Source organism: Tachysurus fulvidraco, chromosome 20 (assembly GCF_022655615.1).
Source record: "Tachysurus fulvidraco isolate hzauxx_2018 chromosome 20, HZAU_PFXX_2.0, whole genome shotgun sequence".
Taxonomy (NCBI): domain Eukaryota; kingdom Metazoa; phylum Chordata; class Actinopteri; order Siluriformes; family Bagridae; genus Tachysurus; species Tachysurus fulvidraco.
The window spans coordinates 13,022,038-13,049,243 of record NC_062537.1 but is presented as its reverse complement, the minus strand read 5'-3'; the positions used below and the strand labels follow the sequence as shown (position 1 = coordinate 13,049,243).

Here is a 27,206-nt window from a genome sequence, read left to right as displayed (position 1 = left end):
GCATGATGAACTCCTGCAAAAGTGAGTGGAGAGATCCACCTATGGGACGGGCATCCGTTCCTGACCTCTACAGAAGCATCCAATTGCACCAAGTCTGGCTTGACAGTGCTGCCTTTCCTCAGTGTACATATTCGCTTCTCGTGCAGCAAGCAGGGCAAACTTGGTGGATCTCTTCACTCGATGTTTCAGAGAACCGGGGTTACGACAGTAACCTAATGTTCTCTTTCATCATCTCATGTTCGAGATCCACCTATGGGAGATAGACAATTCCCCAGTTGCCCAAGACACTCACAGCGAGGCCCTGTAAGCCAGAGGACGGCCAAAAAGGTGGTGCTCGGCACATCACAAAGCAGCAGACATAACATACTGCGCGGGGCAAAAAGCTCAGCCAAAGGGAAACAAAGCATGTGGCAACATGCATGTCAAAACCCTGCTGATGTCCAACAAGCAGGCCGCCTGCAGGAAAAGAACATGTAAATAACCATGTGAATGGACCAACCCGGGCGTACGGCGGGGAGAAGTCCATATGCCTGAAAACATGCACAGCCAGGCCGGGCAGACAGGGCTGACAAGAGTACGGGCCTCGTAGCACATGGTTACGAAGAGCCCACACTCAAGACCGCAGGAGCCACCGTGGTACAGGTAACATCAAGCCGGTAGTGCCTGACAAAGGTGTGCGGAGAAGACCAGGTCGCCGCAGCACAAATGTCCTGCAAGAGAACTCCCCTAAACAGAGCCCACAAAGCAGCCAAGCCTCTACTGGAGTGAGCCCTGAGGGCACAGGGCACAAAGCATTCAACCTCTGGTCCTCCGCAAAGGAAAAAGGAGGAGGGTTAAAAGCGGAGAGCTCAATCACACCACCAGTGAAGGCTTAAAAGCACTTAGGCATGAAGGCCGGGTTAGGTTTAAGCCAAAACTTATCCCCGCTGAGCAAGAATGTGGTGCATGAGGAATGAACCGAGAGCACATGCAAATCACTGACATGCTTGGCGGAAGCCAAAGCCAGGAGCAGCGCCATCTTGAAGGACAGCAACCTGAGGGAGATATCCTCCAGGGGCTCAAAAGACTGTTGGGCCAACATCTCCAGCACCATGGAGAGATCCCAATCCGGGACCATACTCCTGGTGACCGGCAGGGAGCGGCGTGCGCCCCTTATAAATCTACGGATAAGGGGGTGCTGCCCCACCGTAGCATCGCCGAAACTGCCGTGACATGCAGCGATAGCCGCCAAATACATTTACATTTACATTTACAGCATTTGGCAGACGCCCTTATCCAGAGCGACGTACATAAGTGCTTAAATCTCTAACACTGAATACATTAATGCTGGTTCACTAGGTTACATACTTAAGATACCATGAGTTTAAAACATTTGTTCAAAGTTACAATGAAAGTGTTTTTTTTTTTTTTTTTTTTTAAATGCAAAGGATAAGGAAAGAAGTGCTAGTTGAAGTGCTTCCTGAATAAGTAGGTCTTCAACCGCCGCTTGAAAATAGCCAGTGACTCGGCTGTCCGGAGCTCTATGGGAAGTTCATTCCACCACCTTGGTGCCAGTACAGAGAAGAGTCTTGTAGTATACTTGCCTCTTACCCTGAGAGATGGTGGAACCAGTCGAGCAGTGCTGGTAGATCGGAGGTTACGGGGTGCAGTGCGAGGAATGATGAGGGCTTTGAGGTAAGAGGGGGCTGGTCCATTTTTGGCTTTGTAGGCCAGCATCAGTGTTTTGAACCGGATGCATGCAGCTACCGGAAGCCAGTGGAGGGATCGCAGTAGCGGGGTGGTATGCGAGAACTTTGGCAGGTTGAAAACAAGCCGGGCAGCTGCATTTTGGATCATTTGCAGAGACCAAATAGACCTTAATCGTCAAAAAGGTCCTGCCACGATCGACAAGGCCCTGTAAAAAACCCAGAATATCAGTGACTGAGCAGAGATATGAGACGAGCTGGTGCTCCTCGCACCACGCCTCAAACACACGCCCTTTGCAATCATAGAGAGATCGTGTGGAAGGGGCCCTGGCACTCTGAATTGTGGCGATAACACAGGGGGGAAGCCCCAGCATGCTCAAATTAGCTCTCTCACGGGCCAGGCCCAGAGAGCCACCCTGCCCAGGTGAGGATGAAAAATCTCCCCGTTCGCCTGGGCCAGGAGGTCCGTATGCAATGGGAGGGGCCACGGCTCTGCATACAGAAGAGGAATTATCTCCGCTAGCCAAGGTGCCTCGGGCCACCTGGGAGCTATGAGGATCAGAGATAAACCCTGCACCGTGACCCTGGCCAAGGTCGGGGATATCAGGCAGAGCGGAGGGAAAGGGTAGAGCAGCGTGCTGGGCCATGGATGAGCCAGAGCGTCCACGCTGAGGGGGGCGTCCTCGCCCAAAGTGAGAAGAACATAGGACAGTGGGCGTTTTCACGCGTTGCGAAGAGATCAATGACAGCCTGGTCAAACCTCTCCCAGAGCAGCCCCACTATCTGGGGGTGGAGCCTCCACTCTCCGTACAGAGGGTTCCCCCTCGACAGGAGGTCTGCACCCCTGTTCAAAAGGCCCGGGACGTGAGTCGCCCGTAACAACAGAAAACAACGCGCGCTCCACACCAACAGTTTGTGAGCCAGAGCGTGAAGCCTGGAGGAGCGCATGCCACCTTGACGATTGATATATACTACAGCTGTCATATTGTCGCAGCGTACCAGCACATGATGTCCCCGCAGGCAGGGTGAGAAATGCATCAGAGCTTTCCACACAGTGAGGAGCTCCAAGTAGTTTATATGGGCTGAGCGAAGTGAGATCGGCCACACACCGTTCACTGATCTGCCCTCTTGTGTGGCTCCCCACCCTGTCAAGGAGGCATCCATCGTGACCACTTTCCGCATCATGACTGCCCCGATAGGGGTCCCATGTGCGTAAAACTCCGCAGCTCTCCAGTGGCGCAGTGCGGCCATGCACGCGCGTGTCACAGAGACAAAGCAGCAAAGATCGCGTAACGGGCTGAGATGAAGGGACAAAATCCACTCCATGAAAGCCCTCATTCTCAGAAGACCTAGAGGGAAGACATGGACAGCCGAAGCCATAAGACCCTGTAATCTGAGATGTGCGATACTGTATCCGCGCCCCTTCCCTGAACCGCGATAGACAGTTCATGAGTGAAGAGACGCGCCCCCGCACGAGGCGCACACGCGTCGTGGCGGAATTCAGCTCCAGACCCAAGAATATGACTTCCTGAGTGGGAGTGAAATTGCTCTTTAACACATTGACTCTGAAACCGAGCACAGCGATGTGTGAGAGCACACGGGCAGTAATTTGAATCAGATTCTCTTTCGAATCAGCTATAATAAGCCAATCGTCTATGTAAGTCAGGATCCTGAGACCCGCTACTCTCAGCGGCACAAGTCCCGCCTCCACCCACAGACAGAACGTTTGCGGACTCAGCGCGAGCCCGAACGGAAGGACTGTGAATTCGTAACATATGCCTTGGTAGGTGAAACAAAGGAATTTTGTGTGTGGAGGATAGATGCTTATGTCGAAAAAAGCATCGCTCAGTTCGATCGAGCAAAACCAATCGTTCCGCTTTATCGAACGTATGAGAGAGCCGTGTGTTAACTTTCTGAAGTTGTATTTCCGTAAAGGTCTGTTCAACACTCTGAAATCCAGAATAGGACGGAGAGATCCGTCCTTCTTTTGGACCAGAAAATAACGAGAATAAAACCCTTGATTGCTTAGATGCGCGAGCACAACTCGAATCGCTCCCTTCTCGAGAAGAAATGAGATCTCGTCTTTCAGAATGTGGGCGGAGCCCTGGTGCGTTGAACCGCGGGGGTGATTGGACAAACTGAAGTCTGTAACCCCTCGTGACTGTGTGAATCACCCAAACAGGGGCCGAGACAGACAGTTAGGCTGTCACTCCCGAGCGTCCCTACACGGGTAGGCGGGACGTCGGGGGCCGGTCTGGCCGGACCATTCATTGATGCCGCGACGGCGCCCTCCAGTGGCCAAAACAGAGACGTTTTCAGAATTTTTTTGTGAAAAACTGGGGCCGTAGCCTTTATTGAACATGTGAGAGGTGTGAGAAGGGGGGGTGTTTGGTGACACTGCTTCTGCACTCAATCCCACAACGTCCCCACTGGGACCGGGGAATGCACTCTAGTCGACACGGGGAATGGTGAAGCCTGTGTGGAACAAAGGATGACCCTCGCCAGCGAGGGGGGGCTGACCTCACTAAAGGAGACCCTCTGTCTATTGGACGGGTGAACCTGGAGGGTAGAACAGGTGTCCGGAGGGCTGGCCGCGCATGAACGTGGACTGAAGACCCCCAGAGGCCAAACATCAGGTCGATGTTTCCCACGGGGTTTGTTGGACCTGCCAGCGTAGTGGGACTGGCATCCAGCAGCAGGAGGCAGACAACAGCAGGGAGACATTGAGAGCTCGAATGGAAGGAGCTGAGGCTTTATATGATGCCTGATGGATTGATGCGGAGAAATGATCCATCTTGCCGTGGAGGACGGGCTTGGGTGGGGTGAGCATCCTGCCCTGGGATGGGTTAAGGTGTCTGGTGATGGAAGGCTCGATCACGGGGGGATCGCCCATGCCATCAAACTTACCATCAACAAAGCTTACCATCAAACACATCCCTCTCCTGATCTGAAGCGTTCAGGAGAGCCGGCCATTCAATGTTGAGGCGCGCGGCAGCGTGTTCGCAAAGCTCCAACAGCACCGATTGAGGTGGGGCGGGGGGAGCCTGAGGGGCCGCGGAAGACGGGATGGCTTCCTCGTCATCCGAGCCCTCGAGAAGGCCCGCCTCAGCCTCATCCCCGGAACCTGCCGGTGGAAGCGGTCGTCGGCCGGTAATAAATCCTCAAACAGGGAAGGACACATGTCGGCCCAGTCAGAGGAAACCGCACCGCGGGAGGCCCCCGGGAGCGCGGCGGCGGCGCCTTTTTCCCCCTCCGAGTCGGACAGCTCGAAGTCGACACACTGGGAAGTGGCCGTCTTGAGCCTGCAACGCAGGAGCTTTTTCGGGAGCACCAGGCAATGGCTACAGTTATCCGGCAGATCAATAGCCTCTTGCGCATGCTTGAGACCCGTGCAGACAATGCAGAAGGGATGGGAATCCCTCGCGGCGATAAGCGCACCACACGCGGCTGGGCAGGCTCGCGATAGGTTGTCCACCGGTGTAGTCGGAGCCGCTTTGGAGAGCGCCATAGGAAGGGAAAAAAAGGCAAAAAAGCAGGCGGGCAGCCTACAGAAAAAAAAGGGGGGTTGCGAGCGTGGGCGGCTCGCAGAGCTAACCTGGCTGAGGACGAGCACGTCTGGCGGAGGCTGATAAAGCGATATGTCCTCCTGAAGACAGAAAGTGCAGTCCAAAAAAACCAAGTCGCGAGAAGCAAAAGTGAACTGAGGAAAGGCAGCGCATGCAGGTGCATTATGCATTTGGGTTACCTTACCTGCCTTTGGCACGCGCTCCTGTCTGTCAAGCCAGACTTGGTGCAATTGGATGCTTCTGTAGAGGTCAGGAACGGATGCCCTTCCCATAGGTGGATCTCGAACACGAGATGATGAAAGAGAACAGGTTTTGTGTATTTTTACTGTGCCCTGAAAACAGATGTATTCAAGAAGTTTCTGTCCTAGCTGATTAGTTAATGTCCTCCTGAAGGATTGCGAATTTCCAGTTTTAATTAGTGCAGTTTTTATGCTTTGTGTTCTATTGTGGTTGAAGTGGACACAGCTGGACTGTTTCATTTTGTCGGCATGTGATTGGGTTTTCTGTCTCTTCCTTTTCCTTTAACACTTGCTTGTAATTTTCTTTTATCATTTTGGCAATATAATTATTGTTTTAGAAACCATGTTCATTTTCTGCTTCACTGTCAAATAAGTCTACAAGTGAAGTGAGAAATGTTGGTCAGTGAACTGAATTTCTGAAATTGAACTTAATTTGAATTGAATTAGAATTGATCTGTGGTGCATATGGTATACAAGTCCAGTATGACACTAAGGTGCTTAGCTACTTAGTTTAATGCATATGGACACACAGCTAGTCATTTGTCATTTGTGAATCACCTCAGCAAAGCGATTCAACTCTCGTGATGAAGGCCAGTTTGCTTTTGTTTGAATGGTCCTCAGTCAATGAACACCCGCAGTGTCAAGGCCCCATGCAGCTTTCTCCACCATTAGGAAACTCCATTTATCAGCCCAAGCTTTTTTAACCTTATCCCAGAAATGTGATCCTGAAGACCCCTGCAACCATAAGCCACAGATATCGCCTCCACAATCTAGTGGAATAGCCGCTGTCGAGATAACGGCTTCCCTGTGTGAGGAGTAGCCCAGGACACAAACAGCTGTTCACAAGTTCTGAAACCAGCTGTCCTGTCCACATACACATGAAGAGTCCGCACCGGGCATAATGTATGAAGTCTTCGCTCCTCCGGAGAAGAAAACGGTGGAGGCTGAAAAGCCGCCAGTTCGGTAGACGGACACCTATATGTCGACTCCAAAACCTTGGGCACAAAAGCAGGGTTAGGAAGAAAAGTGACTTTAGTGAGCCCCGGAACGAATTTTAAGCAAGACGGGCTAACCGACAAAGCATGTAAATCACTCACACGCTTGGCTGTCACCAAAGCCAGGAGCAGTGCCTTCTTAAGAGAGAGATACTTAAGACTCACTGCCTCTATTGGCTCGAAAGGATGTCGAGACAAGGCTTCTAAGATGATGGGCAAATCCCACAAAGGAACCAACCGCCTAGACACCGGCCGTAAGCGGCACGCCCCCTTCATAAAACGACTTATTAAAGGGTGCTGGCCTGCCGACTTGTCACCAAAACCTACATGGCAGGCTGAAATAGCTGCCAGGTACACCTTAATGGTGGAGAAAGCCTTCCTTTTATCAAGCAGATCTTGGAGGAAGCATAATATATCCCTAACAGAGCACTGAAAAGGGATAATCACTCTCCGCCCACACCATTCTTCAATCACACGCCATATATTGCTATAAAGAGCGCGGGTAGAGGAGGCTCTCGCACTCTGTATAGTATGTATAACTGACAAGGGCAAGCCCGCCGCATTCAGATTCCACCTCTCACGGGCCAAGGCCAGAGGGCTAACATGTCCGGATGAGGATGGTAAATTTCCCCTCCCGCCTGAGACAGAAGGTCCCTCCATGTGGGGAGGGGCCATGGCTGCCCGACAATAGTTGGACTATCTCCGCCACCCAATGTCGGGATGGCCAGCGTGGGGCTATCAGAATCAATGACAGGCACTGCTCCCTCACTCTGGCTAAAGTGGGGGAGATTAAGCTCAGAGGGTGAAATGCATACAGAAGCACGTCCGGCCACCGATGGGCCAGAGCATCCACACCCAACGGTGCATTTTCGTCCACCAGAGAGAAATACAGAGGGCAATGAGCGTTTTCTTGCGAGGCGAAGAGATCGACGGCAGCCTGACCGTACCTCTGCCATACCTGGCTCACCACTTGAGGATGGAGTTTCCACTCCCCGTAAAGGGGATTTCCCCTGGACAGTAAGTCTGCCCCTCTGTTCAAGATCCCCGGGAACGTGAGTCGCCCGGAAAGACAGAAGCCGTGTGTCGCTATACACGATCAGCTTTGTCGCCAACCGATGCAGCCGAAGGGAGCGTGTGCCCCCCTGACGGTTGATGTAAGCAACCACTGTGGTGTTGTCTGTTTTCACTAAAACATGCCGACCACTGAGGAAACTCAGAAAATGTTTCAGTGCCAGCCACACCGCCAATAGCTCCAAATAATTTATATGTTCGTGCATCAGCTGTGGCAGCCACGTGCCGTTCACAGCCCTGCCCATTAGGGTTGCTCCCCAAACCTTTAAGGACGCGTCCGTTGTCATAGTTACTCTCGATGACACCGCCCCCAAGGGAATCCCCGATCTGAGCGTCACAGGGGCTTTCCAGTGTCTGAGCACTTCGACGCACGCATGATTGACTCTCACCGGTCGGCTGAGATGCCGGCGAGAGCACAGACGCAAGCGCGTGATCCAGCGCTGAAAATCCCTCATTTTGAGTAGCCCCAAACGAACCACCACGACCACCGAAGCCATAAGCCCCAGCATTCGTAAGCACAGCTTATACGGGACCACTCGTCCCCTCTGAAAACGAGCGAGACATTGTGTGAAAGACGCTACTCTCTCTTCCGTCAATGTGACTCGATACGACAGGGAGTCCAAGTTGAGCCCTAAATACTCTGTATGTTGAGAGGGCACCAGCCGGCTCTTCACCATATTTATCCTGAAACCGTCTATGTAATCGTCTATGTAAGACAATATCCTTATGCCCTTGTCCCTCAACGGGAACAGGGCTGCCTCCACACATTTGGTAAAAACCCTCGGAGCTAATGACAGCCCGAACGGTATAGTCTGAAATTCGTATGCTGTGCCCCGGTATGGAAACCTGAGGAATTTCCTGTGAGAGGGATAAATATCTATGTGAAAATACGCGTCCGCCAGATCTATCGTCACAAACCAATCGCCCGGACGAATCGATCGACACAGCACCTTGTGTGTCAGCATCTTGAATGAATACTTTCTGAGGTGCCTGTTTAATACACGCAGATCCAAAATGGGACGGAGGGCTGCGCCGCCCTTCTTTGAAACTACGAAATAACGGGAATAGAAGCCCTGACGCCCCCCCGTACCACTCTGATTGCCTGCTTGTGCAGGAGGGTTTCGATTTCGGCCGTCAACACATGGGCCAATTCTCCCTCAGCCACCGACATGACCAGCCCGTTGAAATGAGGCGGTTTCATGGCAAATTGGAGCCTGTATCCCCGTGAAACTGTTGCTAAAACCCACGGGTGAACCACGCATGCGTGCCAGCTGGCTACGCGGGTCGAGAGAAGGCCCCCGTACACTTCCGCCCCGCCATCGTCGTGCAGTGATGACGTCATCACATGCGCTGAGCGGGCTCCCACTGACGGGGAAGTGAGCACTGCCCCCAGCAGTGGAACTGGGGGAGTAACTTTCATGTCTTTGCATTTTCCGGGATTTTTTAAACATATCGCCCTCGGCTGTTTGCCTGGCTGCGATAGTGCGACATTTATTGTCATGTGTCTTGAACTTGGGGAGCATGTTTTAATGTCAATTCCCCTGTGTGTGTGAGTGCTTGGTGACACTGCACATGGCTCTGACCTCCCTCTCTTCGCTGAACTGGAGGAGAGCGAACATAATGAGCCCCTAACAAACTCAGAACAGAAGGGCTGAACTCCCGCCTTCTTATCTTCACCGGCGGAGAGAGAAGGACCGGGGAAAAACTGTGCGCCAGGTCGCACGCTTCTTCTTCCTTTCCTCGGGGTGGGGCGGACGGTTCCTAGCTGCCGTGGCCGCAAAAGAATGCTTTCCTCAAGGTCCAGAGCCATCCGGACGCGTTCGCTGACCGACCTGTCCGCCGTGAGCAGCTCTCACAGCTCTCGCGGTCATCGGCCTCTCTCTCGATGCTGGGGCTGATGCGAAGCCCTGCCGCGTAGGCTGAGAGGGCGGTCGCTCCGCCTTCTTGCGTGGCAAACAGAGGTGAAAAGCCTCATCCTCCTGTTTCCTGAGGGTGCTGGTTTCTCTCATTTTCTCGAGAGCGGGCCCGAATAAGCCCTTAATCGGGTCGTAAGGGGCTCCAAAATCTCCTCCAAAATCTCCGCTTGATATGCCGACAGTAAAGTCACAGCATTCAGCGAACATACGGACTGCCCCACGTACTTGTACATCCTCTGAAAAGTCGCAGCGGTCAAACGGTCCGTCTTGCTCGGCAGTGAAAACTGCGATGAGGAGGAAACAGATGGTCGATTCGGGTGGAGGTGATACGCCACCAAAGGCTCCACTGCTGGGTGTCCGGCCAACCCCAGCTCCTCCATCCCCTGAATTTCCAACATCGAGTGTCCCTTGGTGGGGAGCTTACTCTTAAAGGGGCTAGACCAATACCGAGACACCTCTTTCATGCACGCAGGCATGGCAGGCAAGAGCTGTCTCGCTGCAGAGTGGGTCGGCGGCAGCCTTTTCCCATCGTAGAGGTCTCTCACAGCACCCTCAGCAGCTTTGGCGGCTGGCCAGGTCAGGCCCAGCTTCGTCGCGGCCCGTTTGCACACTTCGTGCAGGCTGCTGTCAGCAGGGGGGGCTGAATCGGTCGTGCTAGGCGGTCTAGACTGTTGAACTGGGAAGGGGGAAATGTCTTCCTCCTCTTCGTCGTCCATGCCTAGATCAAGGAGGTCAGAGTTATCATTGCCATCTGCGTCCTCGTCCCCCAGTTCGTCATCCACCTGCATGAGCAGGCCATCGAACCGCGGAGGCATGTCCGGGGACTCGGCTTCCATCATGTCCGCCCAGCTCTTGCTAGCTCGCGGCGGATGGGCCATATCTGTCGAGGCAGCTTCAGACAGGCAAGGGTCCTGCTGGTTAGCCACCGACACTTTCAGCCTCCTTTCCAAGATTTTCACCGGCAATGACGCACAGTGAGCGCATGTCTGCGGGTCCGCTAGCGACGTCTGAACGTGCTTCGGGCCCATACACACAATGCACATAGGAAGAAAGCGCGAATGACGTAGACAGGGGTCGACCTGGCTGATAAAGACAGGGCGGAGTCTGGTCGCAGGTCGACCTGTCTGTCAAAGACAGACATGGTGTCATAAGAGCTTCCGTAGTTGGTCACGCCCAAAGCGATTCCCATAGTGAAACACGGAGCGAAGTTAGAAAAAGAACTAGTTCTACTAGTGATTGGTGTTTGAATGCTTTCAGCTGTGTTCAGAATTCCTGACATACCATGCATTTTGTTTCACTAAGCTTGTGCTTAATTACCTATTTGTACCTCGTACCTAAAAGCTCACCTCAAAGCTCACACATGCACATGGTCACACCAAGGTTAACGCCCATTAGCTCCTCGGGTCAGTCGTCTAAAGCAGTGGTCCCCAACCCCCGGGCCGCAGACCGATACCTGGTCCGTGGACCAAATAGTACTGGGACGCCCAAGGAACATTAAATGATTTCCATGTTATTTACTGTGGTGTATTTCTCTCGGGTTTGTGCGACTTTCCATGGACGAGAGGTTAACCGGGAGACGTCACCTAAAGCCGCACCAATACCGCACATGCGCAAAATACCGTGATATCGGGGCAGTTTTAGGTGACGTCTGGGGCTAAGTGGCTGCAAGTGGCAGTGGCGTTGTAGCTTTGGTGGATAGAAGGTGTGTATCGCTCTTCTCTCTGTTCACCTGTACTTTGTCATGTTTAACAGTGCTTGGTGTACGTGTATATAGTGTTTGCTCAAATTTAACCCACAAATTAGCAGAAATGAGTATGAAACAGACGTTGTTAGAAAGTTAGAAACTCTGCCGGTGTTCTGGATTAAAGTCATGGCGGAATACCCTGAGTTTGCCACCACAGCACTTAAATCCCTATTGTCATTTCCAACATGCTATCTGTGTTGAAGCGGGGTTTTCTGCAGTGACGGCAACCAAAACAAAACAACAGAATAAACTGGACATGAGCAACACACTTCGGGTGTCATTGTCTCTTATTACCCCAAATGGAACCGTCTCGTGGCAAAGAAACAAGCTCAGGGTTCTCATTGATTAAGCGTTGTAATGAGTTAAAAAGGCATGTTTAAATAGAATTAAATTAAAATTATTAATTTTAATTTAATTGTATAGCCCCCACCACCACCCCAGCGGGCCGCAGTAAAATTATCAAACATTGACCGGTCCGCGGCGAAAAAAAGGTTGGGGACCACTGGTCTAAAGTGCCGACAGTTCAGTGAGAGCAATTACTAGTCATGTGCTGGTATTTGCTCTTTCTGTCATAAGCCTGCCATAATCTGTGGTGATTGTCAAGCATTCATGAGGTCTTTGAGAAGGGATTGTTGCCTGAGAGCTGTAAATTCTTTCTATGGTTCTCATGTTAGAAACAGGATTTTGACTCTTGTACCAAATCTATGGAAAATGTAAATGAAATGTAAATGAAAATGGCCATAGTACTATGGGTAATGCAATTAGCATTCCACATCTAACTTGTCTCTGTGATTTGTAAATATGAATCATAGCATATGAGAAATATGAAGTGCTGTGTGTGTTCTTTCTGTCTGGGTCCTGTAATAGAAAAAGTTTGTGAATAACAAAAATGAACATTGAACATTCTTTACCAATACACACACACCTGAAATTAGGAACAGCAAGGGTAACAAAGGGGGACTGAACTGTTTTCCAAACTGCACCCTAAGCCTAAAAGATAAGCACTTTGCAGATGTATGGGAAATGACAGTGTGACCCTTGCCCTGCCTGTGAAATGACAAGATTAGAGGATGACAAGACCAGTGGAAGAGGCCACACGGACACATTATTATGAACCTTGGGTCCAGCATCTTGTATAAATAGAGAACTGCTTTACAAGCAAACTAACTCACTCTGTTCAGACTTAGGTCGGGACAGACTGACTTCACACTTGCAAATGTATTGAATAAATATGTTTGATACTCCACAGGATTCTGCTACGTTCTTCTCTGCAACTTAGGAAAAGTTTACTTGAACTATTATTTCTGATTATTAGAATAGAATTTCCTCCACAGTCCACAAAACAGGAAGTGGATAATTCACGCTTTCTTGCAAATATGGAGCAATAAAGTGAAAAATGGGAGTGAAAAATTTAATGTTAAACCTTTCTTAACTTTGTCATGTTGCTTGACATGCCCACATCTAGCTGGCAATGGTCAAAGTCACTCATGTTCCCAGAAATCAGCAGCTCTTATTGGAAAAACGAATGATGATGGATCCCTTTTTTCAGTGTCACTGTATGGTTTCTTGCACATTACCCGTCATATACAGAACACCTGCAAAACCTGTTTCTTTTCTCCATTTTTGGTATGCATCTACTCAAATGGAAGGTTTAAGGGAAGGTGTGCCACAAATATGTTGACAAGAATCTATTTCCTGTCTGTGTGAATTCTTTTCATTCATCCTCGGGAAAGAATAAAATGTCTGTTACGAATCGAGTGGTCAAAGTCACTCATGTTCCCAGAAATCAGCAGCTCTTATTGGAAAAACGAGTGATGATGGAGCCCTTTTTTCAGCCCTGCTAAAAAAAACAGCATTGCTGGTCCAGCATAAGGTATGTTTTGCATGCTGGGACCAGCTTGGGATGGTGGTATGCTGGTCTAGCATTAGGTGCTGGTTGCTGGTGTGCTGGCCGACCAGCCTGGGATGCTGGTGTGCTGGCCAACCAGCTTGGGATGGTGGTATGCTGGTCCAGACTTAGGTGCTGGTTGCTGGTGTGCTGGCCGACCAGCCTGGGATGCTGGTGTGCTGGTCAACATATGTTGTCTATGATGCTAGTATAATCCCAGCAAGACCACAACAAAACCCATTTGTTACATATCACATTTCTTAGTGCATATTCATAGTTAAATAAATACCAAGACAATTTTCTAGACAATTGCAAATCAGTTTTTAATAAAGAAAAACATTCTGGATATTCCTATCATTTACATGCCTTTCTTATATATATATATATATATATATATATATATATATATATATATATATATATATATATATATATATACACACACACATACACATACACGCATTATATAAGTTTGTTTAAAATATTTATTGGACAATGACATTTGCCATCACACTGTAATATACACACGTGCTCAAATAACATAATATAACCTTTACAACACACATTTTTGGTCTTAGCTTCCGCTCTCTCTTTTCGCGAGTAACAAGTAGTATGTGGTGCCGATGACCATGTTTTTTAAGAGGTGCTACCCGGAGTCAATTCCTGCTCTATGTCTTCTTTATTCTCTGAAAAATTATAGAAACAAAATAAGAAAAAAAAACTATATATCACTCATTTGTTTATATTGTGTAGTGAACGAGTTACGATAAAACAGCTACTGCTTAAGTTACATACCTTTAAGCATTAGTATGTATGCCCTGAAGAAGTCTTGCTTCCATCGTACCCAATAAACCTGAGTTTGGTCAAACATGTCATAGTTAAAGTCCTTAATTTCGATAGTTAAAACAACTGCCGTGCAGCCGTCATCCAGGTACCTCACGTATGCAAACATTCTGATTCCCAGTGATCAGCAGATTCGTCGTGTAGAAGCAGAAGCTTTTTATTTACCCCAAAACAAAATCCTAATTACGGTGGCAAAAACATGATGATCTGGAACACGTGCACTTATACTAATTTCGATAAACACTGTAAGGTATATAATGTAGTCGAAAACATTGCGAGATTTATTTTTGGAAAGTGCAGGAACTTCATTTACCTTCGTGAACATAGTTGCATTAAAGGTTGCATAGCCACGCTGATGCTGGGAAATATCTCTTCACGCTTTACTAAAAAAACAGACAAACAACTTAACTACTTCTTAATTGAGACAAATGGATTATATATATACCAAAAGAGGGAGAAAAAGAAATAACACACTTGTAATGAAATAGATTCAAACATATATTGTGTTATCTTATATTAATGTGTTACATAGAAACATACACAAGCAAAAACAAAGGTTGTTCCCATGAAGCTCATTCCAGCAAGATCATACTGGTTAACCAGCTACACCAGCCCCGTTTTGCTTGATAACACCATGACTATGCTGGCCACCTATCTATACCAGCATTATACCATCACTATACCAGCATGAACCAGTAAAAACCAGCCTGGACCAGCATGGAATTCATGCTGGTTTATGCTGGATTTTTCAGCAGGGAGTGTTACTATATGTTTTTTTGCACATTACCCTCATATACAGAAAACCTGCAAAACCTGTTTCTTTTCTCCATTTTTGGTATGCATCTACTCAAATGGAAGGTTTAAGGGAAAGTGTGCCACAAATATGTTGACAAGAATCTATTTCCTGTCAGTGTGTGAATTCTTTTCATTCATCCTCTGGAATGAATAAAATGTCTGTTACGAATCGAAGCCTGTCACTCTGGACATATCACCTTTGAGTCAGATATTTTCCTAATGAATAAAGACATAACCTTTGTGTGGAAGGAATGGAATTACTATAATTTGGCTTGAAGACCTACTTAAAATTGTTCGTTATTAGTACATCAGAGAAATATTTACCCTTTTTACCACCTTGGCCAACAGAGAATTAAGTACTTGTAAGGTCAGGTTTTTGTCTTAAGGTTTTTTGTGAGTTATGGGTGCTCTTGAAACATGATTGTTAGTTATCATGGAGTGCCTTGTTAGTTTAGATTCCGACCTTCACCTTTGACCTGATGCTCTCGCTTATCATTAACTTTTAAAACCATTCCATTTCTGCATCTAGTGATTTTGTTTAGCAAAATGTGAATATATATATATATATATATATATATATATATATATATATATATATAATAAAATTCTGCTAATGAAAGGATTTTGTGTTTGTATTTTTTCCACACCAAGCCACGCCCCTCCATAAGCCCCTCCCCATAAATCTCACTCTAAGGTGAACTCAAAAGTTGGCAACCATGTAATTTATTCGGTCGTTCGGTATAACCGCTTTTCTAACCGTTGCGGTGCTAGCTGGAGTTAGCATTTTTAAGACCGGGTTTTCTACGTCGTACGAATTCTTATAGTGCGAATAAAACCTAAATATTTATTTACTTGTATTCCAGCTTTTTAGTTTACAATGGCGACGCCCACCCCGCCAAACCGCAGAGCGAGCAGCGGGACCCCTCTGAGCACCACCAGGATCACCAGACTGCAGGAGAAAGATGATCTCTGCAACCTCAACGACCGCCTGGCCAAATATATCGACAAAGTCAGGAGTCTCGAGTCAGAGAACAGTGTTCTTCGCCTACAGATTTCTGAAAAGGAAGAGGTGAGCCAGGAGCTGACCGTCTTCAAGTCTCTGTATGAGGACAAGCTCACAGACGCGCGACGCTCTTTAGACGACACCACTAAAGAACGAGCCAGGCTTCAGAGCGAGCTGGGACAACTCCGAACCGAGCATGATCAACTCCTGCAGAAGTGAGTCAACTCGCTTGTGCATGAGTTTTGTTTTTTTTTTTTTTTTTTTAACCCATGATGTCTTACACCTGCTGCTATGAGCATCCTCAGGCATGAAAACAGGTTTTGTGTATTTTTACTGTGCCCTGAAAACAGATGTATTCAAGAAGTTTCTGTCCTAGCTGATTAGTTAATATGTCCTGCAGAAGGATTGCGAATTTCCAGTTTTAATTAGTGCAGTTTTTATGCTTTGTGTTCTATTGTGGTTGAAGTGGACACAGCGAGAGTGTTTCATTTTGTCGGCATGTGATTGGGGTTTGTGTGTCTTCCTTTTCCTTTAACACTTGCTTGTAATTTTCTTTTATCATTTTGGCAATATAATTATTGCTTTAGAAAGAAAACATGTTCATTTTCTGCTTCACTGTCAAATAAGTCTACAAGTGAAGTGAGAAATGTTGGTCAGTGAACTGAATTTCTGAAATTGAACTTAATTTGAATTGAATTAGAATTGATCTGTGGTGCATATGATATACAAGTCCAGTATGACACTAAGGCGCTAAGGTGTTTAATGCATAATGTTGACAAGAATCTATTTCCTGCCTGTGTGAATTCTTTTCATTCATCCTCTGGAATGAATAAAATGTCTGTTACGAATCGAAGCCTGTCACTCTGGACATATCACCTTTTGAGTCAGATATTTTCCTAATGAAAAAAAACCATAACATTAACTTTTACATTAACAGATATTTTCCTAATGAATAAAGACATAACAACATTTGTGTGGAAGGAATGGAATTACTATAATTTGGCTTGAAGACCTACTTAAAATTTTTCATTATTAGTACATCAGAGAAATATTTGGATTTAGATATTATTGCCCTTTTTACCACCTTGGCCAACAGAGAATTAAGTACTTGTAAGGTCAGGTTTTTGTCTTAAGGTTTTTTTGTGAGTTATGGGTGCTCTTGAAACATGATTGTTAGTTATCATGGAGTGCCTTGTTAGTTTAGGTTCCGACCTTCACCTTTGACCTGATGTTCTCGCTTATCATTAACATTTAAAACCATTCCATTTCTGCAGCTAGTGATTTTGTTTAAAAAAAAGTGCCCTCATGTCTTTATTTACTGATATGCTGTGTCTTTGGTTGTAGCTATTCTAAAAAGGATGCAGACCTGGCTGGATGTCAGGCCCGGCTGAAGGATATGGAGGCATCATTGAAAACTAAGGAGGCCAGTCTGGCCACAGCCTATTCTGAGAAGGAAAGCCTTGAGGTCATGCTAGCAGATCTGCATGCCCAGATCCAGGAGGTACACTTTTCCTTTTACCTTATATTTCCTTTCTTTTCTTTTTTTTTTGCAATTGTATTAATTCTGACATGTGAGCTCCTAGTTAATGTCACTTTCACATCTGTTGTGTTTAGCTGGAGGCCGGACTGATTTCAGCTAAGAAGCAGCTGGGAGATGAGACTCTGCAGAGGGTGGATGTGGAGAACCGCTACCAGAGCCTGGTGGAGGAACTTGAGTTCCACAAACACATGTTCGAAGTGGTAAACAAGGTTTTAGTTTTTGAACCCAATTTCCCATTTCTACTTTTCCCTTTCCCCATTAGCATACTTTTCATTACTTTAATATTTTGATGATTTTTTTTGTCTAGTCGTTTATTTTTCATTAAAAACTTTATTATGAACCGGATCCAAGAATCATAATGACTCAGACATTTGTTGCATTTTTTTGACTTGGCTCAGTCTGACATGCAATTGGTTCAAATGGCATCTTGATGCCTTAGCAGTATGAATAAATTCACAGCCAACAGGATGTTCATGGTCCTGAAAATGTGCTATGCTGCAGACAGATAACATGAACTAAATGCATTGAAAGGAGTTAACAGATTGTAACTGCCCACACACCCAGGTGTTGAAAAGCTACCTAATAAAGCAGGTTGAATGATGGTACTGGCTAACCATTACCACAGAGCTGCAGCAATAAAAACACCACTAGACACGGTTTCTTTTTTTGCTGCTGGAGATGAGCTTACACCAGTGTAAAGAATTAGAAAAGTGTCCGCCGATTTAAAAACGTTGACGATACGGTTTCCTTTCTTGGGTGGGATTGTCGGGACATAGAGCCCGCCTCCAAGTGGACACATCGCAGGGTGACCGCCACACTTAGACTTTTGGTTAATGAAGACTGTTTTAGTTAGACTTAACTGATAACTTTATAATTACTTCATTATACATCGCTCCTTGGCATAGAGTCCCACGGTGAAGTTCCACCTTCCTCATATCACCTTATTTACCGGCATCACCTCCTATGTTTTCTAAATACACTAACATCCTGTTCACTAATTTCCCCTTATTTCCCTTATTTCCTTTTACCCATATGCTCATTTATGGATTTTCCTCCCCCTAGTTCCCAGGACCTAGGTCTGAGAACCAGGGTCTTCTTCATTCTACGTAACAATTTATGAGATAAGGTCTGGGAACCAAGGTCTTCTTCATTCTACATAAGTTATGAGCTAAGGTCTGGGAACCATGGTCTTCTCCATTCTACATAACAATTTATGAGCTAAGGTCTGGGACCCATGGTCTTCTCTCTCCCACCGTGGCATCTTCATCCTCCGATTCTGGCCCTCTGACTCAAGTGTGGTTATTTTATTCTCTAGTTATATATTATTTTAAGATTATTACAACATTTGGGGTTTATTCCCATGTGTCATATGACTCCAATCATAATTCCCTTAATGCATATCACTCTGCTTTTAAGGCATTCCTGGGTTCAGGGATTTTTCACAACAGGATAAATTCCTTTCCTTGAGTAGTCATCTTCACAAGATTTTGTGACTGTATTTCCTATGTATTCCGACTAGAAGTTTCAATGAAGCAAATGTGAATTTGTTTTCAATAAAATGTTCCAGCAACACAACCTGAGAAATCAAGCTCAAATCCTTGCCCAAGTATATGAGTATAGACTATTACTCATATAAGGTGTATGCATGTTTCCAAAAACAGTTGATCGTGTTCTGACAAAATAAAGGATTAGTCGTATATGGACATGTATGGCTATTGTAAAATATGCTGCACTGTGTTCCTTGCCTGGCTCACAGGAAATTAAGGAGACCCAGCGCAGGCATGAGACCCTTCTGGTTGAAGTGGACTCCGGTCGCCAGAGTGAGTACGAGTTCAAGCTTGCTCAGGCCCTGGCAGACATGAGGCAGCAGCATGATGATCATGTAAAACTCTACAAGGAAGAGATGGAGCGGATTCATCTTGACAAGGTGAGGCTCAGTAATTTTTCATGAATTTATAACTCATCCACTCGGTTAATCTGAACGGATGTCTGTCACTGTTTTCATAAGTATTTTTTGATTTTGTGTATAGATGTGTATAGGAATTATTAGAGCACGTATCATGACTTTTTAATTTGTTGAATGCAATAAGGGATGTCACACCTTGTGTTGCAATGTGCTCGCATGTAGTAGAAGTGATGAGTTCTAAAAGCATTTCAGTTTGCACCAAGAGTCTTGCTCAACTCAGGTTTTTTGCCATCCCTCTAACCAGGCCCGGCTCCACGGGGGGGCCCAGAGTGGGCCTGGCCCACCCAATCAGAGGCTTGGCCAAAACTCGCTCCACACCACATAACAGCCAATCACAAAATTGGTGCGATATTCAATTCAGCTCGAGATACGTTATTTTCTCATTTCTGCCCAACCCCCTTTTTCACAGACAGACTTAGCTCATTCATTCACATTCACGCAACCTTTGAGGTAAACGGACGTGCTTATAAAGCAATAAACGACAGTCACAGTAACTTTATTAGAACTGTTAGTGAACTTGATTAGCACTTGGTATCAGTCATGGTTGTGGCTTGAATATTCTGTAAATCGCGATGCATGCTTTTGTTTTCCGTGTCGTGTGTTCGGTGTTGCTTTCTCTGAAAATAACACGTTCGTTTCGACAGGTTTTCAAAACTGGAAAGCAGCATTACAACGTGACCGCGGTCTTCAAAAACATGCGTTCAGCCAAGCTCATTTACAAATGATTTTAGTTGATGTAAATAGTTATGTTAAAAGAATTGCCCCATTTATAAAATCTAAAGTTACTTAATTGATACAAGATCTGTTAAAGGGTCAAAAAAAATTACAAATGCAAAAAGAGAGAATTTAAAAATATACATGTTAACCCTTATATATATAGTTACTAAATAGTTCCAAAATATGTACAAAAAAAATTTAAAATGAAGAAAACACAACAACAACAAACAACCCTAACAATTGTCTTAAATATATGGTATTAAAACTATAGACATGAGAGATTAAAGCATTAGTGCCCCCCCCCCCCCCCCCCCCCCCCAAAAAAAATAAATTAAAAAAAAAAAAATTATAATAATCTGACCGGCCCACCTGGAATATCACTTGGCCCACCTTTCATTTCATATCTGGAGCCGGACCTGCCTCTAACCCCTGATTTTGCAAACGTGTGTTAAATCTGGTCCTACAGTGATCATCAATAAACACTAGAGTGGTTATAATGTCTTAAAATAATTGATTTAAAAATACTTTAAGACTAATTTACAAAGTCAAAATTTACTGTAAATATTGCAGATATTTGCAAATATTGAATATGACTATTTATGGGGTTTTTATTTATGTATTTAATTTTTTGTCAGTGAACTGTGACAGTGTGTGTGTATACATGCAACACTTTTTTTTTTTTTTTCTTCACACCTCCTGTGAATGTGTCCCACTTTTTTCCAGCCTCTCATAAGATGCTGTTTTTAGATCCTCTTTACATTAAGCTTAAGCTTTCTTTCCATGTGCTGGTTGTATTGAGCTATCCTTTGTGTGTTTTCAGCTGAAGAACATACAACTGTCTTCAGATATGTACAGCAGTGCAGCAAGCTTGGCACGAGAAGAGCTGAAGGAATCTATTATGAGAGTTGAGAGTCTGTCAGCTCAGCTGGCCAGCTTGCAGAAGGAGGTACATATTCCTTTAAACGCACTTATGATACTTTCATTATATTGATGGGGTGGGCTGTAAATGATGTATGTTTTATTGATTGGTAAAACAAAGGTTGTAAAAATTCTGACATGGTTTAAGTTCAATGTGCAAAACAGTGTGTCGGTGTTCTGCAGCTAGAATGAATTTCCTGTTTATTATGTACAGCTGCTTCAAGACTCCATAAGATTTACAAAGGTTTGTTAGTCTTCAAAAGAGCGGTCTGTCTAGCATCATTTTTCAAGTTTGGTGATTTTTTTTTTATTTGGTGTTATTTTCTCTTATTTCCAGAGATGTTTTGGTATTTTTATTTTATGCTTGATCAGTTTTAAAGGTGTGGGCTTCAAAATATGTGTTACTGGGCAGTTTAAAGATGCCTAAACAAGAAAACTACCATCATATTTTAATGTAGTGGATCAGATATTAAATTAGTCTGCATTTACACTTTTTGCTGACCAGAGCAAAACAGAGCTGCAAGTTGCTTTTTATGAAAAAGAAGCAGGCCATGTGTTTGTATCAACAGAATATTCCTTGTATTCTTGCTGGGAATAAAAAAGAAAAGCTAAATGGTTCTGTTAAATGTTTTTCAGAACTTCATTGACACATGAGTAGATAAATACTTGAACATCACTGTGATGTCTGTAATGTGCTTCAGCAGTGTAGGGCTTATTGTATTAGCCAGGAAAGAGAGACAGGAGTGACAGCAGCTGCACAGTAGGAGGAGTGAAACAGGAGCAGGTAAACGAGTGGAAAGAAGAGCAGTGTGGACAAGGGAGGTAGATGATAGATGGAAAAGTTGTGAATGTTTTTACAGGCAGGCTGCATGTGATCACTACTCCTAGGGTATGAATTTCAGTTATTTCTTGTCTGTCTTCTCTTTCCTTTCTCCTTTCTTCTCTCATGTCTTCTGTGTTTATTCGAATAGACACGTGGCTGGCAGGATCGCATCAATGACCTGGAGGCTGCTCTGGCCGATGAGAAGGTTCTGAGCCGCAAGATACTGGCTGATAAAGAGCAAGAGATCGCGGAGATCCGAGCCAAGATGGGGCAGAGGCTTGAAGAGTATGAGCAGCTGCTGGATGTCAAACTGGCCTTGGACATGGAGATCAATGCTTACAGATATCTACTGGAGGGCGAGGAGGAGAGGTAAAATTCTCATGCCCTTATGTTTATGCAGAATGTTTCAGAGCTGATGGAGTGTGGTAGGCTCACCTCCACTGAACATGTATAATTATTTTCCTTTCTTTTATGCTCTTTTCTTTAGATTGAAGGTTTCTCCACTTTCGTCACGGTCATCGTCTCCATCAGACTGGATGTAAATGGCAAGTTCATCCGTCTGCACAACTCCTCGGATCAGGTCAGAGACCACAAGGACATTTATTCATAATTATTCATACATTTCATGATACTTATGTAAGAGAACTCTTCCCTCAGCACGTAAGATGCAGTGTCTAGCCTTATGACCATATATAACCTGTTAGAATGATGGCAAAGCATGGTCGTGTTCACGAGAACATTTTTGTAACTTTGCTTCCTTTGAGTGTGCTACAGTCTTGGTGGAGTTTTCGGTATTCTCCTCATGTCCATCTGTTTCATCTGCATTTTACTGTTTCTTAATGTGTCTGGGTATAAATCGTGGCCGGTCCTGGGTGTATTCTTATTATCAGTGCAGAGTTCCCAGGATAGGCTTTGTATTCACAATCTTGACTCTCATAACTCCCTGAAAGTTTGTTTAATTATTTGCTAAAAATATGATGATTTTTATAAAAAGAAAATGTGAGCAGTCCATTAGGATTTTTGATGGGCAGTCCTAGTTTAGTGCTTTCCTGAAATGAATCAGATTCTATGTGTTTGTCCCTTTTTTTTACGTTTGTCCTTTTTTTTGTGTTGTGTTTTGTGTTGTCCTGAATGCAAAAAATAATCTTATTTTCGGTGTTCTGAAATTAACTTAAGAAGCTTTCTTTGGAAAGTTGTGGTTGGTTGTGTAAATTCACACAATTCTACACTTTCCTCTTGAATTCGGGATCGATTCTAGTTTTTGCATATCTGAAGAAATGTTGGTCCTCCTCTTCAGTGTACTGATTTGCACTAATGCTTTGACAGGGAGAACCACAAAGAGAGGGTGCCAAGAGAGGCTGCTTGATCATGTGAGAGCGGTAACACTACACATCACCCAACTTTTCCACTACAGCCAGGTTCAGCTGCCAACTCTACAACCACGTCAGAACTATTTTTGTATCACTTCTGTATAATAAACCAAGTTTTTTTTTTTTTTTTTTTCATTTCTCTTTGGTTTTAATGGATTGTAAACCTTTTTGCTACATTTCTATTTCAATTTTATATGTGAATTCATAAATGTTTCACAACTTTCTTTCTATGAACCAAAATCTAGCGATCAGTGGAGGACTGTAGTGAGACTGAGAGCTCTGTGGAAAGTAGGCAGCTTTTGCAAAATTACTTCAAAATTCCTTCAGGTGCTGTGATCTTACCTTAATTTGTGGATCTTCAAACATGGTATTTTAAGGGTCTCTTTATAGAAAAGTTATAATTTTATACTAGTTTTGTAGTTTTTAGTCAGTCACGTCTTGTGTATAAGCATCTGTTCCAATCTAGTAGTAATGGTGCTTCATCATCTTGCGTTTGTTCTGCTTGCCGGTGACTAAACACATTGTCAAATTTGTATTTGTGAAAAATGACTGTGTTCAGATACACTAAGGATTCAGAATACTCATCGTATCGTGAGTGTTTTGGCGATGAATAAAATGTGTCAAATTATATGTTTGCTACTGAATCCTTCAACAATGTTTTGTATTGATTTTTCTATAATACTAGCCATCACCAAACAACAAAAACTGTATCACCAAAAAGAAAACAAAATACAAAAACCCTCCAAACATGTTGATCAAAATAGCAGCAATTAAAATAAAACAAAACAGAAAATAATAATAATAAATAAAAATAGAAAATAACAATAAATTAAAAATTTGTCACACTCAGAACCTTGTTACATGCATCATCATATTTCCTAAGGAAATCAATTAAAGGTGCCCACATCTCCTCAAATTGCTGTACTTTCCCCTTGCAATGTATGTTAACTTCTCTAAAGTAACACACATTGCTATCTCCTTGATCCAAGAGTATGCAGAAGATATTTCAGTCTCTTTCCAGCTCAAAGCAATCATCCTCCTTGCCTGCAGAAGGCCAATGTCGAAAAGATTCCTCTGATTGTTATTGACAGAAAGATGATCTGGGCATATCCCCAGAATACAAAGTTTTGCAATGCACGGTATTTGAGTTTTTATGATGTTACTTAGGGTACTGACAACCATTTTCCAAAAATTGACCAATTTAGGGCACTCCCATACACAATGAATTAAAGTTCCCTTCTCAATTAAACATTTCACACACGTCTGGAATGTCCGGGGACCATTTGTTAAGCATTTCAGGGGTTATTTATGTCCTCATCAACCATTTATGTTGCAATAACTTCATTCTTGTGTTAATGGTCTGTATTTGAGCTCTTAAGCAGGCTCTTGACCACTCAGTTTCCTAGATATCCTCTTTAATGTCCAAACTCCAAGCCCTCATTCTATCTTTACCAGATTCCTTATCATATGAGATAAAGTGTAGCATATAATATAGAAATTTGCTGCTTCCCATGTCCATGTTTAATCATAATATTCTCCAGACAGGACAGCAGTGGTTCCCGATGGGCATCACAATATTTTGATGAAATAAAATGTTTCAATTGTAAATACTTAAAAAAATGCTTTTGAGGTATTGAATATTTCAGACTCAGGTCATTAAATGTTAACAGAATGCCTTTGTCATATAAATCCCCAGTGCATGCCTCTACCAGCCCAAGCCTTAAAACCGCCGTCTGCCCTGCCCGGAATGAACTTTGCATTACTCCAAATAGGAGAGAACTGAGAAATAGAAGGTGTATCGCCAATATGTTTGTGAGCTTTGAACCATATATCAATGGTATTCTTTAGGAAAGGATTTATTGTTTGTTTTTTCAAAGTCTTTGGGTCTGATGAATATAAGTATAATCTTAATGGGAGCTTAGATATTGTTTGTTCAATAGAAACCCAGGCTGGAGGAGACTGTGTGAGGAAGTAAAACAGCACATCGGAGCTGAGCGGCCCAGTAATACCACTCTAAACTCGGTGTCTGTAAACCACCCCGTCATATGGAAGATACAATAATCTAAGCCTAAGTCTAGGCTTTCTATTGTTCCAGATAAACATACAAAGAATCTTGTTCATTTCCTTTAAAAAATGATGTGGGAGTGATTGAAACAAGTATAAAAATTTCGGCAGAATTACCACTTAATCAAATTAATTCGGCCAATCATTGATATGGGCATTGTTGTCCATTTTTCAATTGATTCACATACTTCGCACATTAACGGATCGTAATTTGCTTTAACAAATTTATCAATTTGAGGGGTAATCTTAACTCCAAGATACGTAAATCCTTCTCTTGCATTAAAAAATGGCGATCCTATGACTGGATTACTTCTTTCCTCCTGGTTTAGGAAGAGTATGGAAGATTTTGTGTCATTAATATTATATCCCGAAAACTTACCAAACCTATTAATTAATTGTAATATTGCTGGAATGCTAGTTGATAACTTGGACAAGAAAAGTATCACATCATCTGCATATAGCGATATTCTATGTTCTTGGTCTCCGATAGTAATTCCTGACAGATTTGCTTCATTTCGAATAGATATGGCTAACGGCTCAATGGCCAAAACAAACAATAATGGGGATCACAATAAATGGCTCAATGGCCAAAACAAACAATAAAGGGCATCCCTGACAGGTTGATCTTTCTAGGGTTATTTGGCTTGATAGATTACTATTAGTCCTTATACATGCCACAGGTTCAGTGTATAGTAACTGAATCCATTTTAAAAACTTTCCCCCAATTCCATATCTCGGCAGTACATTGAACAAATAGGTCCATTCTATTCTATCAAATGCCTGTCTTGCATCTAAAGACAATAGTGCATTGTCTCTGGCATTATTATTACAGTGAATTATATTAAGGACACAAATGATGTTATGAAAGCCCTGATGGCTCTTTACAAATCCATTCTGATCATTATGCACTAAAAAAGGGACATATGGATCTAGTCTTTTAGCAAGAACCTTACATAATATTTTTGTGTCCAAATATTGGCCACAAAATTGGCCTGTATGATGAGCAATCAGTTGATGCTTTACCAGGTTTTAAAATAAGAGTTATTGTAGCAAGTCTTAAAGTTGGAGGTAGGCTACCAATATCAAATGATTTATTAAACAAATTCAGAAGCGGAGTTAACAACTGCTTCTGAAAAGTTTTGTAAAATTCTATAGGCAAGCCGTCTGGCCCGGGAACTTTACCTGAATTTACGTTTTTTATGGCTTGGAATAATTCTTGTTTAGTTATATCATTATCCAATTCTATCCTGGCCTCCTCAGTGAGTACTTGAAATTGAAGATGGTCAAGAAAAGCATCTCGGTCAACAAAGTCGGCAGAAGTGTCTGATCTATACAATGATTGATAAAAGTCTTTGAATGCATTATTGCTGTCTTGTGGATCATTCGTGATACCACCTGATTGTGTGGTTTTGCCATTAATGGCTCTTTCAGACTCTATTTTTTTAATTCTCCATGCTAACAATTTACCAGCCTTTTCCCCCTGTTCATAAAAGCTTGGTTCAACCACAGTAGACTTTTTGCTGCCTTATCACATGTAAGCTTGTTTGTTGTATTGTGTTATTAGAGCTAATAATTGTTTTTGTTTGCCATAATCCTCATGCTTATTTATGTCTATTTCTAATGATTTTATTTGTTTCTCTAATTTAACCATTTCTGACTTTTGTTCCTTGCTTCTAGTGCTTGTGAAACTGATAATTTCCCCTCTAATGTATGCTTTAAACGCTTCCCATCTAATTGATGCATTAGTTTGATCAGTATTACTTTCAAATAATTGTCAATCCTCTTTCCAACATATTCAACAAACTTCGGATTTTGGAGCCACCATACCTGGGTAGTTGACAAATGTAAAAGTACTTTTTTTGGAAAGCATAACTTTTTAAGAAAAAATACATATATTTGTGGAGTATGAAAACTGCAGTTTCAGAAAATAGTACTGGTCACTCATTTTGTCAATGAGTTCACATATTTTTTCACTTTTTCACTCAACAATACTGTAAATGTGTCCTATGGTGTGACATTTAAAAAGTACTAAGAAATTATATTAAATAACATAAAATAAATAC

At 43.9% G+C, this 27,206-nt stretch overlaps 1 protein-coding gene and 1 pseudogene across 2 annotated transcripts; one reads left to right on the top strand and one right to left on the bottom strand.

Annotated features, from left to right (window-relative positions):
- Window positions 1-4,641: 4,641 nt before the first annotated feature.
- Window positions 4,642-9,565, bottom strand: LOC113660290 (annotated as a pseudogene).
- Window positions 9,566-15,441: 5,876 nt separating this feature from the next.
- LOC113660276 (lamin-B1-like) lies at window positions 15,442-23,707 on the top strand. 2 transcript variants are annotated; one of them, XM_047805293.1, is made up of 9 exons: window positions 15,442-15,960; window positions 17,090-17,246; window positions 17,360-17,485; window positions 19,042-19,212; window positions 20,789-20,914; window positions 21,611-21,670; window positions 21,858-22,078; window positions 22,197-22,289; window positions 23,036-23,707. In XM_047805293.1, exons 1-8 carry the CDS (start codon window positions 15,620-15,622, stop codon window positions 22,249-22,251), a joined length of 1,257 nt encoding a protein of 418 aa, XP_047661249.1. In that variant the 5' UTR covers window positions 15,442-15,619; the 3' UTR covers window positions 22,252-22,289; window positions 23,036-23,707. The 2 variants fall into 2 exon arrangements, with proteins under 2 accessions (XP_047661249.1, XP_047661250.1); XM_047805294.1 differs by lacking the exon at window positions 21,611-21,670.
- The last annotated feature ends 3,499 nt before the right edge of the window (window positions 23,708-27,206 follow it).